The 15,806-nt window shown below is 38.7% G+C and overlaps 1 protein-coding gene across 1 annotated transcript in view; it reads left to right on the top strand.

The window, feature by feature from the left end:
• The first annotated feature begins 762 nt into the window (after positions 1-762).
• MTX2 (metaxin 2) overlaps positions 763-15,806 on the top strand; it is a 65,745-nt gene continuing 50,701 nt past the window's right edge. Inside the window, exon 1 of the mRNA XM_047084995.1 lies at positions 763-971. Coding sequence (XP_046940951.1) covers positions 932-971 — 40 coding nt within the window. The 5' untranslated portion in view covers positions 763-931. The remainder of the gene's footprint in view (positions 972-15,806) is intronic.

Raw genomic sequence — 15,806 nt, 5'->3', positions numbered from 1 at the left:
TACCAGATGATCTCTGAAGTCAGTTTCACTTGTAATACTTTTATGCCTCTAAATCTGTAACATATTCTGATTTTTCCTTAATTGTATAGCTTGTATAAACTGTATAGAAAGTCACTTATGGATTTAATGTCTCCTCCTCTTTCTGCCCCTCTCACCCACCTCCAAAAAGGAGAAGTGTGTGAAACTAGAGTATCTTATTCTGAAAGATGAGCTTCATTTCGGGTAATAGAGTTGATGGACAAACTGTCTCTCAGCTTAGGTGTTAGTCAAGCCTCCTCTCTAGCAAGCATGTTTGAATAAAAGAATAAACACTAATGTCTGTCCATGGACTTATCAACCTAGCAGTATAGTGGAACAGAGGAAAGTTAACGTGGCATACTCCCTGAGCAGGCAGTTTAAACTCTCTGTTTCCTTACCCTTAAAATGGCTATCACAATACCGGTTTACTGGGTTGTTGAGCTGACATGAAACAGAATGCTGTTAATACCTTTTTTAAAGTGCCTGGTATGGCGTGCTTAAAAACTTTACTTGCTTACAAAATTCTCGCTTACAGAAAGGATACTGAAAACATCCGGGATCCCCTTTTCCGGATTCCCCTTTTCCGCGGTCGACAACCAAGCACCCAGGTCCACGGAGCGCTTGGCTGCGGCGGGGAGATTTGCATTAGGAAACCGGGCGCGCGGGGGGAGGGGGGCGGAGTTGCGCCGGCGGAAGCGCTCTCGCGCCACTGTCAGCTGCGCCGGAAGTTCCTGGTCAGGCCTGGCGGTAACCTTGGGGTCCTCGCCGCCTCCGTCGCCGCCAGGGTGGGCTGCGCGAGTCTGAGCCTCAGCCGGGTCGGGACTGGTAACAGCTAGGAGACGCCGGGGTTGTAGGAGAGGACGCCGAGGGCCGTGGGGACCAGCAACTGCGGGCGCAGGACCGCCCAGCCGACATGTCTCTAGTGGCGGAAGCCTTCGTCTCGCAGATCGCAGGTAGCGCGCGTGGCCCTGGGCTGCGGGTGGAGGCGGGGGCGGCGCAGGGCAGTCGCCGGGAGCAGCGTGCGGGTTAGGGCTGCAGCTTTGCCTCAACCTTGCGGCATTAGATGCAGAACCCAGGCCTGGGGATAGAGGCGGGCACGGAGTACCAGCCTCGTTTCACAGATGAGAAAACTGAGGGGGGACACTTGGCCAAGGTCACCTAGCAGGGGCGGGAATACCACCTTTCTTCTCGTGGGCGTACTTTGGTTCCCCTCCGGTTAGGTCAAGAGGGGTTGGGGTGCGTGAAGGATGTCGTGGGTTGGCATGAGGGGGCGTGGCTACAGGGGCCGGGTCTTATAAGGCTTCATTCAGTCTGAGAGTGAGGTTGGCCTCCGTCGTTGGACCTGAAGTTTAAAGTGATTGTCACTAATGAGTTGCCCTTGTTACCTAATGTTGTTGAGGGGCTACCGAAGATCTTGCTTTCTCTCCCAGCACCACGATATTGCCATCTGCTAGGTCTGCAGGATTCGTCGAAAAGTCAATCTACATATATTTTTTAGAAACACCTTTGATTTGATGGACTGAATGTAGCTGATGTAAATAAAATAGATTTATGTTTTCTGTTTTCGAGGTTCTTACTGTAGTGGAAGAAATTAAATATTGTTGAGGAAGTGAGGAGACTAGACACAGGTATTGTAGGTATGTATTGATGGGATAATCTTTAAATGGAGTTAATCTTAACTTCCCAGAAGTATTTTCAACATGAGTAAAGAGACAGTTACCAGGATAAATAGGTACATTTAAAATGAAGTAGGGTCTTGGAAGTGGAAAGTACTGAATGTGTCCTAAAATTTGTAAAATGGTTTTCATTGCATTGCATTTGTGTGAACATACGTTTCTTTTTTTCTTTTTCACTTAAATACATTGTTTTCTGGTAGAGAGGGAAGCCCTCACTAGATTAAAAGCTTCATGAAAATAGGGATCTATTTGTTTTGTCCCCCATTGTATCCTGAACACCTGTTAGTTGGTGCTTAGTGGAATTTGTGACCCGAGTCAGTGAATAATCTTAAGATTTCAAACAATGATTATTTCTCTTTTTGCTGCTTATGTTAAAAAAAAAAAGTTAGATCACTGATTTAATTTCCATTTCTGCAATGTTAAAAAAAAATCAACCATTTCATATTGTATGCTGATACTGGTATACTGTATGCATGTATTCCAATGTGTGATTTCTTCTAAAGAAAAAAAATGATAAATGTCTTTTAGTAAACTTAATGAGTTTGGACTTTTGTGTCAGTTAGTAAAATTTAAGAATTTCTAGGAATTGTAATCTGTCTGTCATCTTAGCTGTTTGTAATGCTCTATTACCCTAGAAGGAGGCATTTGAAGATGGAAAATTCAATAAATGGTGTTGGGCCAGTTCCTAAGTCATAACACCACAAGAATAAATTCCAAATGAATTAAAGATTTAAATGTAAAATAAGAACAAGAACCAAATTGTAATAAAATAATTAGAAAATATAGGTGATAATTTTCAGTAATCTTGGATAGCAGAGGAAGCCTAAGGACACACAGGATCCAGAATCCTTGGGAGAGAAAATTGGCAGATTTGATTGCAGAAAAATTTAAAAAGCTTTATATGATAAAAGACATACGTTTCTACAGATTAATGAAAATATCAGCAGAATCCAGGGTAAAGGATAGGAACAGGCAGTTCACAAACAGGAAATGCAGATGGACAATGAACATATGAATAAATGCTCTCCGTCAATGAAAGTAGATAGTTTTCCAGCTCGTCAGATGCACAAAAATGAGTATGATAATTTCTAGTACTGACAAAGGCATGGGGAAAACATCTACCCTCAAACTATTGGTGAGTCTATAAATTATTACTACTTTTTGGGAACTTAATATAGCAGTGTTTATTAAAATACTGTCCTTTGATCCAGAAACTTTTCAGGGAATTTATTTGATAAAAATATAAGGACTATTGTTTAAAGCAATATGCATTATAGCATTAATTTTAATAGCAAAAAACCAGAAATGTACTAAATATATGCCAAATTACGGTATGCCCACATTATTACAAATACTAGAGATCAAGAGATACATCTGTTAAATACATCGGCTTGAAATTTATGATTATCTTAAATAAAAACAAGTTATAGTATAATATATATATTGTATGAACCCCATTGTTGTTAAATAAACCCTATGTAAACATGTATATGTTTATGTAAGCCCAGAAAAATAGAATATTCAACTAATTTTAACTTGTAATTTCGGAGTAATAAGTGTAGGGAGTTGGTGGAGGGGGGAGGAGCTACATTTCTCAATTGTTTGAATTGTTATAATGAGAATATTTTACTTGTGTGGTTTAAACTATAATTAAAAAAATTTAAAAGATTGTATCTGGACGAGCAGTGAAATAAGGGTGGCTAAAATAAACAATTTATATGAAACCCTATGTTTGCCTTGTAAGTGACTTTTAAGTGTGACTCCAATCCAACAACTATTCAGAGTTTTCTATTTCTGACAATAATATGGTTTTCTCGGGAGAGATCAATCTCGGGAGATTAGAGGTACATATCTATACAGTCCTATTATAAATAGAATAAATAGTTGTGAATCTGTTTTTGCAGCTGAGAGCTTTATTAACAGTGTGCTTATTCTTCTTCCTTTCAGTGATGTGAGCCAACACACTGACATTTCTTTCAGAAACATTGAAAGGCATCTTGCATCTATCTGTGATATTCTTGAGAGCCTTATTATTAAAAAAATTTTTTTTGAATGTTTATTTAGTTTTGGGGGGGGGACAGAGAGAGAGGGAGACACAGAATCTGAAGCAGGCTCCAGGGTCTGAGCTGTCAGCCCAGAGCCCGACATGGGGCTTGAACCCCACCCTGCCCTCCAAACTTCGAGATCGTGACCTGAGCAGAAGTGGGACGCATAAATGACTGAGCCACCCAGGCGCCCTACTATTATTTTCTTAAAATGCAAATGCGACTCTTGTTTTAACATCTTCATTAGTTCTGTATTGTTCGCAGGTGGAGTGAAGCGTATAAGACCTGTCATAAGTAAGCCTCATCTCTTGTCACTCTTTTTTTTTTTTTTTTTTTTAAATTTTTTTTTCAACGTTTATTTATTTTTGGGACAGAGAGAGACAGAGCATGAACGGGGGAGGGGCAGAGAGAGAGGGAGACACAGAATCGGAAACAGGCTCCAGGCTCTGAGCCATCAGCCCAGAGCCCGACGCGGGGCTCGAACTCACGGACCGCGAGATCGTGACCTGGCTGAAGTCGGACGCTTAACCGACTGCGCCACCCAGGCGCCCCTCTTGTCACTCTTAAATTCTCACCTTTCTAAACTGTTTTAGAGTTCATCTTTGGCACATGTTGTCCTCTGCTTGAAATGCCCACTTTCCTTTTGTAACTCGTTTGTCTCTTAAGACTCTGGGCACATTTTAACCTATAAATCTGTCTTATGTTTTTTCTTGTCAAATGAGAACTGTTTGGTTTTTTTTTCCTTCTTGTCTGATAATAATTATGATATCTGGCCTTGTAGACAATGAAATAATATGAAGAAGAAAGTAAAAAGCACCTAAAATCGTAACACCAGGTTAAGACTTTAAAGTTTCACCCTCATCATTAAAACTTTGGTGAGCAGAGCTATCTTCTTCTCTGCCCCTAAATTAAAAAACAAATGAAACAAATTATCGAATGTACATATTTTTTTGGAACCTGTTTTGCCATATATCATTGAGATCTGTTTCCATGTCTGCAAATTGAATTATTCATCATCGTTTTCTGTGGTTACATAGCATTTCATTGTAATGAAGAAATCATAACTTATCTAGTCTTATTTTGGTGGGTATTTAGGGTGTTGTATTAGTTCAACCAGAGAAGCAGAAGCTGTAGGATTTTGATCTCTAGCTCTACCTTTGGCTCTAGCTCTAGCTTTATATCTGTATGTCTACACACACATGCATGGACACATACATGGAATTGGCTTATGCTGTGGTGGGGGTAGGCCAACCAAGGACTGTGTTCACAAGGCAGGTAGCCAGGAATGGGAGATCCAGGAGGAAGAAAGGGTACGTGCAGCAGGTGCTGCTTGCAGTGTGTGAGCTCATAGGCCCTCTCTTTAAAGACTTCCAGCCGATTAAATTAGGCACGCTCCAAGATGATCCCTCCCTTTTTAAAAAAAAAAAATTTTTTTTAAAACATTTATTCATTTTTGAGAGATAGAGAGATACAAGCATGGGTGGGGGGTGGGGCAGAAATAGACACAGAATCCAAAGCAGGCTCCAGGCTCTGGGCTGTTAGCACTGCGGGCTGGAACCCGCAGACCGCGAGATAATGACCTGAGCTGAAGTCGGATGCTTAACCGACTGAGCCACCCAGGCATCCCGATCCCCCTTTTGATTAATGTAAAGTTAACTGATTAGGGGTTTTATTTATATCTGCAAAATCCCTCACAGCAGCACATGGCTAACAGAGAAGGAGTTTATATGCTACAAAATGGCTCTTCTCTTTTGTTTTCCCAGGGTCTGCTAGAAAATGTCCCTTGTAGCTTATCCTAATCAGTAGAAAGAGAATTCTGGCAAATGTGGTTCAGTCTAGTCAAGTTGATGTATCCTAAAGCCATCACTGGTATATATGATTTTTCTGTGATGTCAATAGTGCTTTCATAGACATATTTGTGTATCTCCTGAGTAGTTTCTTTGGATAAATTTCCTAAAGTGGAAGAGGATTTTGAATTGTTCTTATTACTTAATAATATGGAAAGGAAGGGTAAATTATAATTTTGAATTTTAATTTTTTTTAATTTTTAATCTTTGAATTATAGCTTGGATCTCTAGGTGATGATATGCTAGATTTAGAACCTTGGAAGAGGGATAAAAATAGTCCTGGATATTGAATCATTTTCAAAATCTTTTAGAACTGTGTATTTTCAATACTTACTTGCTTTTTGTTGTTGTTGTTGTTTTGTTTGTTTTATGGCAAGATTTTTCCAGTATATCATAGGGGAGGGCTGAGTATCCCCATTTGGGTTGTGTGAGCCCATTTGGAGCCAAAGAGGATGGAGTACTGTGATGGACAGACCGGACTCTTGCTTATCCCTGTACTAGGAGTGGCTCCAGGCTTTAGGGCTCCGCAGACCCATCATACACACACAAGGAGAGAGGTGCTGAGCACTAAGCAGCAAAAATCTCTGACAGTGTCAATCACTTCTTTTTTTTTTTTTTTTAAGATTTCATTTTTAAGTAATCTCTACCCCTAAAGTGGAGCTCGAATTTAAGGCCCCAAGATCAAGAGTCACACGCTCCATGGACTGAACCAACCAGATACTTCATCAGTCAGTCACTTCTTTCACCTTGTTTTTACACTTGTGGTGGACTTTGGAGTAAGTCAGACCTGGCTACTCACTAAATGTGACCTTGGGTAAATTACTTGCCTTTTTTAAGTCTCAGGTTTTTTGTTTGCAAGATGGTTTAAATTTTAATTTTAATTAAGAAAATTTTAAAGATGATGAGAAAATAATAATGCTCGACCTTGTATCTGACACACTGTAAGCATCCTTTTTTGAGCCACTGTTCTAGATGATTGATATACATAATTGCTAATATTAACAATTTGATCCTGTTTAAAAAAATTTTTTTTAAATGTTTATTTTATTTTTGAGAGAGAGAGGGATGTAGAAGATCCTAAGTAGGCTCTGCATGGACAGCAGAGAGCCTGATGCAGGGCTCAAACTCAAAAACCGGGAGATTCATGACCTGCCCCGAAATTGGACACTTAACTGACTGAGCCTCCTAGGCACTTCTGATCCTGTCTGATAGATATTATTCTTGTTTTATAGATGAGGAAATTGAAGCTCTTTTGGGTCGTAGAATATAAAGGTTAGGAACTGGGCCATTGGAGTAAGACAGAAATGAGTTCTAAGCTCAGCTGTCCCTCTTGTTCTGTGATTTTGGGCAGACTGTCCCAGGCCACAGTTTCCTTATTTGTAAAAGGGGATAATATGTTTTGTAATATATATTAAGCACTTAGTATAGGGTGGTACATAGTAATGTTCAGTACATGGTAATTGTTATTACTACTTTCATTGCCTGAGAGCCTCTAAGGATGTTCCATTGGTAATGTTATCCTATTGCCATTTTGGACAGCATGTTGTCCAAAGTATCTTTATTTTTAGTAACCCTATACCATCTTTCTGAATGACCTTATTACTTCACCAATGCCTTTCTATATTTTAAGCATATCAGTTAATTTCATCATACTGTAATTATTAATCTTTTGAAATCAGTATAATATCTGTTCTGTTCTTTATTTAGAAGCTCAGTAAACTATATAAGGGATAAAAAAAAGAAGACTTTCAATATTTCATTTATCTTTGTGGACATGTGGGTGCTTAATTATTTAAGTTTATTAATAACTTCATTCTAGCAGTAGCATTAATTTATAGTATGATCTGGGAAAGTAGTTTTATGGGTTCCATGGAATCCATTTCTAAGCATCTTCAAAGTATTATCAAAACAGGCATGTTTACATTTTTTAAAACTATTTATTTTGAAAGAGAGAACGAACATGAGTGGGGGAGGAGCAGAGAGCGAGCGAGAGAGAGGTCGGGGGACAGAGAATCCCAAGCAGGCTCCATGGTATCTGCACAGCTCGCAGTGCAGGGCTCGATCTCACCAACTGTGAGATTGTGACCTGTGCCAAAATCAAGAGTTGGATGTTTAACCTAGCGAGCCACCCAGGTGCCCTACAACATTTTGTTTTTATATCAGCAACAAAGTATTGTCTATTTCATCCCTCTTCCATGTAAGTACTAGGAAATGTGGACTTTGAAAGCAGTTCAGAAGGGTACTAGAAGCTCAAAGTGGAAAACGTAGTTTAAAAGTAAAATCGACGTGTTGCTGTTGCTCACAAGGTTTATTGAGAATGAAGAAAATGATAGTCAAAGCTCTTAATACCTGCATGCCTTATTATCTAATGATGGCAGTTGTAGCAGATAATTGAAAATATACACTGTGTTCAATTCTTTTGTTCTCGAAAATAAAGATTTTTTTTTTAGTTATTTTCACTTAGTATTCTGAGGATTCTCCAGTATTGAGGAATGCACCGAGGAATTATTGAGACGTTTTCAACTGGCCATCACATTTCAGAGAATCTTCTTTCATTCATATCAGCCACATGAATGGTCTCACACTGTAGTCCTTATCACCCTGGAGTATTTGAAGGTGATATTGAAGGGGCAGATGGAGAAGCAAAGCAAAGACAAAATAGGTTATACTTCAGATTACAGGCAAAGGACAATTTATTGACAGCCGTGTGGCCTATTTTATTTTATCATACTTATATTCATGAATAGGTTGGAAACCGAATTCTCAGAGGCAGTGTTTTGTTGTCTTTTAGAAAAGTTTGATATGATGTTAAGATAACTTGAAAGTTTCTGACCTTGAAGTAGTCCACAGTTAATTATAATGTGAGTTTTAATTTTCTTGTATGCTTTATTAACATTCCATGCTCTGAAATTACGTGATTTTTAGTTGTTTTTGGTGATGGGTACCGCATAAAGATTTCATCTTATTTCTGTGAAGACTTTTGAGTTATTAATTAATGTTAGCTCAAGCCTTCCATATATGAGTGAAAATTGAAAAAAAAATCATCAAACTTTAACATTTTTCAAACATGTTATAAATTTCTTGGTAAGCAGTTATCAGATGGACTGAAGATACCAAATGGAGACGAGATATTAAATTCAGGCTTCTCATTTTTTGTTCAAAGACAGAAGTAATAATATTCAGCAAATTCAGCTACAGACATTTATGTGTAGAAATATTTGCCTTGCCAGTAAGAGAAATGCATGTTTTAATTTTTTATGGCTTTGTAAATGATCCTTACTCTATTCTTGAACACTTTTCTTATTTTTGTACGCTCTATAAATGAATCATGGTTTTGAACTTTTCTACATCAGTAATAAAAATGAAATTTGATTGGTTAGTGATAAAGAGGGTTATTTTCATAAAAACAATCATTTTGTCATGGCAATTCCCATTAACTGTAACTGCGTTCGCAAAATGGAAACCGTAAAAAGCATTTCGTTGTGCTTACACACTTAGCTGTGTTTTTGTGCTGATTATATATTTTTATCTTTAAGAACTTTTATAAACCAAAGACGTTTCTTTATGACTTAGTCTGCATTTGGATTTTCAAAAAAGTTTGTTTGGTATATTTATCCCAGGGGATACGGTATCCTTAGATATTGAAATGGAATTGCCTCACACACGTCGTATTTCGTTACCTGTTCAAACTAGAACACTGACTAGAACTTCATACAAATAAATTTTATCATTTGTTAGGCCTGAAGAGGGCCATCATTACTCCAGCATTTATTTCTGTAAGTTAGTATTGGCAGCTGATGCTTTAATGATCTGGCCTTTTGACCTCCTTTTCTTTTGATTGTTAGCCTTTACATTATAGCAGAATGTTTTGGCTTCGTGAATGAGAAGTTTCTGATTTTCTTGTTTTATCAATTAAAAAAAGTTTTTATGTCAATAAGAATGTAAAAATAAAAGCTACTTTCTTTTTTTCATTAGGCATTGTTATCATTGTAATTTTTACTATTCATCAATTTGATGACGTACTTTGGCTAGTGGATGAGAATTGGTTATATAATGTTAGGTATTTATGTAGTAGTTTATATTTATTTTTTTTAGTTGAGATTGTGAATTATTCTTTTTTTTTTTTTAACGTTTATTTTTGGGACAGAGAGAGACAGAGCATGAACGGGGGAGGGGCAGAGAGAGAGGGAGACACAGAATCGGAAACAGGCTCCAGGCTCTGAGCCATCAGCCCAGAGCCCGACGCGGGGCTCGAACTCACGGACCGCGAGATCGTGACCTGGCTGAAGTCGGACGCTCAACCGACTGCGCCACCCAGGCGCCCCAAGATTGTGAATTATTCTTGATATATTTTCTTCTCAAACAGATTTCTCCTTCTTGTCATATATACTTGTACTGATTTTCCCACACTATCATGTGGCTATTTGGAGAAGGTAAAATCATTTTAGTCTTAAATATTTAGAAAGGGAGATAATGTCTGGGGCGCCTGGGTGGCGCAGTCGGTTAAGCGTCCGACTTCAGCCAGGTCACGATCTCGCGGTCCGTGAGTTCGAGCCCCGCGTCAGGCTCTGGGCTGATGGCTCAGAGCCTGGAGCCTGTTTCCGATTCTGTGTCTCCCTCTCTCTCTGCCCCTCCCCCGTTCATGCTCTGTCTCTCTCTGTCCCAAAAATAAATGTTGAAAAAAAAAAATTAAAAAAAAAAAAAAAAAAAGAAAGGGAGATAATGTCTTAGAAGTCATGGGGTACAGTTTAAAAACAAATATAAAGTATGTTTCATTACTTACTGTTTTGGATTATCTTTGTATCATAGGTAAATGGCTTTACTGGTCTGCATTTTATGAAAAGATTATGGTAAGCTTTGAGTTTAGCTAGCATACTTAAATCATTTTTCTCTTGGATTCTTTTTTTCCTCATTTCCTGAATAATGTAGTAACTGCCAACAGACCAGAGTTTCTGATGGAGGTATGCCATTGTAGTTACTGGGTTCCAAATTCTGGAGGTCAGGGAGCAGTAATGTGGTCAGGAAGCTGGAGAGTGAGATTTCAGGAAGGTAAAGTTTCAAAGTAATGGATTAATAAAATGGAACTGACTAGAGGAAAGGTGAAAATACCAAAATCCATGCCTGAAGCAGTAAAGTGGGGTTTATAAATGTGACATGGTCAGAAGTCTGATTTAGATGAACAGAGGGAATTCTGAGGCTTCAGATGGATTAATATTTAATTCTTTCTTTAATGATAGACCTGTGACTAATAGTAACTATTAAAACTGTAACTGTTCAGTTATTATTGTAGTATACAAACCACACCACAGCTTAGGGATGTAAAACAGCCATTTTATTATGTTCATGGATTCTGTGGGTCAATAATTCAGATAGGCCACTGGAGAGATTTCTTGTTTCTGCCTCACAGTGTGTGGATACTCAGATGGAAAGACTCAAAGGCTAGGGATGATCCGATAGCTGGAGGCTAGAACATCTAGAAACATCTTCACTTACATGTCTAAGAATTGCCCATTAGGAACTCAGCTGTGATTGTCTTCTGGAATATTTATACATGGCCTCTCCATGTGGCCTGGACTTCCTCAGAGCCTGGAGGCCATAGAGAGGTCAGACATTTAACTCAGTTCTCCAAAGGCATATGTTTAAGCCACCAAAGGAGAAGATATATCACCTTTTATGACTCTGCCTTGGAGGTCTTGAAGCATCACTTCTACCATATTCTGTCAGTCACAACAGAGTTACAAGTCTGCCCCAGATTCAAGGGGAGGAGATTTAGCTTTCACCTCTTGATAGGAGGATGGGGTAGGTGGGGTGTTGGTGAGGTTCTAGAAGAGCTTCTAGGACAGGATATATTGTTGTGGCTGTCTTTAAGAAATATAATATGCCACGGTAAACGTGGTAATAATACTGGTGCAGAGGGATCAGCTGAGTTTAATTAAATCTGGGAACTGACTAGTCCCATTCATGAACTAATAGAGGTTCTAAAATGAGGTGGGGGTGGATGGGATGTGGGTGTGGGTAGAATGGTGTGTAAAGGTGGTAGGGTGTTATTGCACATTACAATTATCTGTGGAGCTCTCTAAAGCCATGCTTGCATTGCATGGCATTTCTCAAACCTCATCCATGCACTTGCACACACATTCCCTTTTTTCTCACGAAAGGCCTGTTATGTGTGAAGGTTAAGGACAGCTCTAGGGCAAGGATATTTTCAAAACCTACATAGATGATTGGGTTGTATACCTCGGTTAGAACCATTAAACAATTTGGGAGCGAAAATGAGTTTATGAGTTTTTACTGTTGAATTTAGTACACATTTTTATTGAGATGTTAATTTTGTTTGATGATTTTATTTCCAGAGTTATAGCAACTTTTTGCTGTCAGATATTTTTCAGGCTTTAGATCGCAAAAGACCTGCTTGATTTCCTATAGAATATATTTGTTAGGTTGAGTACTTAATTTGTGCTGGGTCCTCTGCTAGGTGCTGGGTTACATAGAAGAGCAAAACAGTTCTTACCTTTGATGAACTTACATGCTTATACAGAACACATCGATTGAAACAGATAATTTCTTCCTTCCTTCCCTTTTTTTTTTTTAAATTTTAGAGAGAGCGTTAGTGGGAGAGAGGGGCAGGAGGAGAGAGGGAGAGCATCTGCACTGACAGCGCAGAGCCTGATGTGGGGTTTGATCTCACCAACTGTGAGAACATGACCTGAGCTGAGATCAAGTGTTGGATGCTTAACCGACTGAGCCACCCAGGTGCCCCAGATGACCATTTTTTAAAAGAGAATTCAAATCTTGCAGCCCAATTATAAGGTTCATATGTATTCATGATCACATGTAGTTGACCTGCTTTTTATTGGAAATTAATGACAAATGGCTGATTGTTTTTATAATGTGACAAAGTCTAAACATGACCATTTGAGAAGATGACACGTGTACTTACTAAGAAAGAATGGAAGGTTTTAAATTTAACTTGTATTCTCTTTAGCTTCAGTTATTGGCTTGTTGATGCTGTGCATTAGTCTTCTTGACCCTTGTTAACCTCCAGAAGTTTGTTAGTTTTATGAAATCGATTCTTGAATGCCATTTTGAAATTGATCTCCAGTTTCACATAGATAGATTTAGATGGTTCATGTTCAAGTCTCATAATGATGAACTTAATTTTACTTTCCTATTGATTGCATCTAATGGAAAAACTATCATTTAACCATGTTGGTTCCAAAATAAGTGATGCTTCGGTTCATTAATCTTAAAGGCTTACTCTGGAACACTGTAAAATTGCAACATGTTAACTAATGCATGTTTTAAAACATGACTTTAAGCCAAATGCGCAAATACTTAGGTAGAATAAGATGGACAGAAATCTTGAATAAAGTTAATCTACATATAGCCTCACTACCACTTTCTGAGGCAAATGAATGAAAGAGGTGAAAAGAACTTAATCTTACATCAGGTGCATTCTGTGTCTCAGGGACAGTCTTTTTTTTTTTTTTGTGGTATTTACAGACCATCTGCATCAGAGTTACTGGGATTGCTTGTGGCATGTTTGGATTCTTGGTCCTCATCTCTATATGGTATCAGAATTTCAGAGTTTAGGGTTTGGTGGAAATACATAATTTTATGAAGTTCCACAGATGATTCTTACATACTAAGGGTTGAGAACCACTGTTGTAGGATGATTATAGTTGCTTTAATTCTAATATTTAATTATCACCCAAGAATGTTTATTTGTAGGCTCTGTAAGTTGTTAGCTAATACAGCTGTGTGTTCACTGACTGGAACCAGACTACCTGGGGTCAGACCCTGGCTCTTAACACTTATTCACACTGTGACTTTGGGCAAATTACCTGTGCTTGTGTCTCAGTTTTGTAAATTAGGGATAATAATAATAGTCTACTCAATAAAGTTGTGAGATAGTTAACATGCCAAGCACTTAAGTGCACAATAGACACAGTAAGAGTCTTAAAATTTTGTTTGCCTCAACTTTATTGAAGTATAGTTTACATACCCTTTAAAGTGTACAATTCAGTGATTTTTTTAAATGTTTATTTATTTATTTTGAGAGAGAGAGTGCGAGCAGGAGAGGGGCAGAGAGGGAGAGAAAGAATCCCAACCCAAGTAGGCTCTGCACTGCCAGCACAGAGCCTGATGTGGGGCTGGACCTCACAAACTGTGAGACCATGACCTGAGCCAAAATCAAGAGTCAGACACTTAAACGAGTGAGCCACCCAGCTGCCCTTCAGTGATTTTTTTTAAAGGATATTTACAGAATTGTGATTATTACCACAATCTAATTGTGGACCATTTCCATCACTCCCAAAAGAAATCCCTTCCTCATTTACAATCACTTCCTATTCCCAGCCTGAATCAACCATTAATCCACTCCCTATCTCTGTAGATTTGCCTATTCTGAACCTTTCAGATAAATGGAGTAATAGTTTGTTTTCTTTAGTGACTGGCTTCTTTCACTGGGCATAATTCTTTTGAAGTTCATCCCTTTTGTAGCATGTATCAACATATGGTTCCTTTTCATTGCCAAACGCTATTCTTTTGTATGGGTATGCCGTATTTTGTTCATCCATTCATCAGTTGATGGTCATTTGGGTTGTTTACATTTTTTTTTTTTTAATTTTTTTTTTCAACGTTTATTTATTTTTGGGACAGAGAGAGACAGAGCATGAACGGGGGAGGGGCAGAGAGAGAGGGAGACACAGAATCGGAAACAGGCTCCAGGCTCTGAGCCATCAGCCCAGAGCCTGACGCGGGGCTCGAACTCACGGACCGCGAGATCGTGACCTGGCTGAAGTCGGACGCTTAACCGACTGCGCCACCCAGGCGCCCCGGGTTGTTTACATTTTTTGACATTGAGAATAAGGCTGGTGTGAACATTCATGTACAAGTCTTCATGTGGATATATGTTTTTTTCATTTCTTCTGGGTGCATACCTAGGAGTAGAATTGCTGAGTCATATGGTAATTCTGTGTTTAATATTTTGAGAAACTGCCAAACTTTTTATATTCCCACCAGCAGTGTGTGAGAGTTCCAAATTCTCTACATCTTTTAAACATTTTTTATTTTGTCTTCTTATTCCGCAACACCCCCCCCCCCCCGCCCCGCATCTTGTTGATTATAGCCATTCTGTGCCTGTGAAGTGGTATCTCATTATTGTGGTTTTGACTTGGATTTCTCTAATGACTAATGATATTAAGTATGTTTTCGTGTGGTTGTTGTTTATTCATATATTTCCTTTGGAGAAACGTCTCTTCAGATCCTATGCCCATCAAAAAAAATTGTGTTTTTTTTTTTTTTTTTTTATTACTGAGTTGTAAAAGTTCTTTATTCTGGATATCAGCTTTATGTGTCTTGGAATCTTAGCTGTTATCACCACCATCATCATTATCATTACCTACCTAGATAGAAGTTTTAGGTAGTGTTTGACCAGAACTGACTACGAGTTTTCTTGAATTTTCAATCTGTTTTGCTTTCTGTCCTCCGCTTTCTGAATGGCAGGTTATTAGAACCCATTTGCCTTGGATAGTAATCCTCCTGTATCATTCATCCATATGCCCTCACTTTGGGTCATTTTAATTGCCCCTGTAAAAGAGATCCCAGAATGCTCCTCAGCCCCTTACACCATGTGAGGACACAGCAAGACTGCAGCAGTTAGAGTCTCAGAAGAAGGCCTTCACCAGAGCCTGACTATGCTGGCATCCTGACTTCCAGCCTCCGGAATCGTGAGAAATTTCTGTTGTTTGCAAGTCACCAGTCTGTGGTATTTTGTTACAGTAGCCCACAGGGACTAAGACAGTAGCCTTACTACTATGTTACAGAGTGCTTACCTGCCAGTTTTTTCAGGTTTGTGGAAATGACACCATGGCACTGCACTTCTTTGTTCTCTAACATGAGCCATTTTCTGACATGAACATCGATCTCTGACTTTTGAGGTGATGGGACAATGGTTTTAAACTCCTTTTATGGGAAGGGTCACTTCCTGCTTACACATCCTGTGTAGTGTCATTAAACATCCCCTATGAAACAGTAGCTCAGCGACATTGATATTTAATACTTTCATGATCAGTATTTTCTGGGATGTAGTGTTGTCTTTGAACTGTCCTATAGTCTGCAGGTTAAATTGCTGTTAAATCTAACACATAGCTCTTAAAATTCTCGTTTTGATAAAGTCCCATGGCATACTTTAAACATCTTAAAAATGTTTTTTATTT

This window comes from Lynx rufus, unplaced genomic scaffold (assembly GCF_022079265.1).
Source record: "Lynx rufus isolate CCGP_SWC_20201006 ecotype Redwood Valley unplaced genomic scaffold, mLynRuf1.p SCAF_2, whole genome shotgun sequence".
NCBI lineage: Eukaryota > Metazoa > Chordata > Mammalia > Carnivora > Felidae > Lynx > Lynx rufus.
The sequence above is the reverse complement of the archived record's forward strand: the minus strand, read 5'-3'. Positions and strand labels throughout refer to the sequence as shown.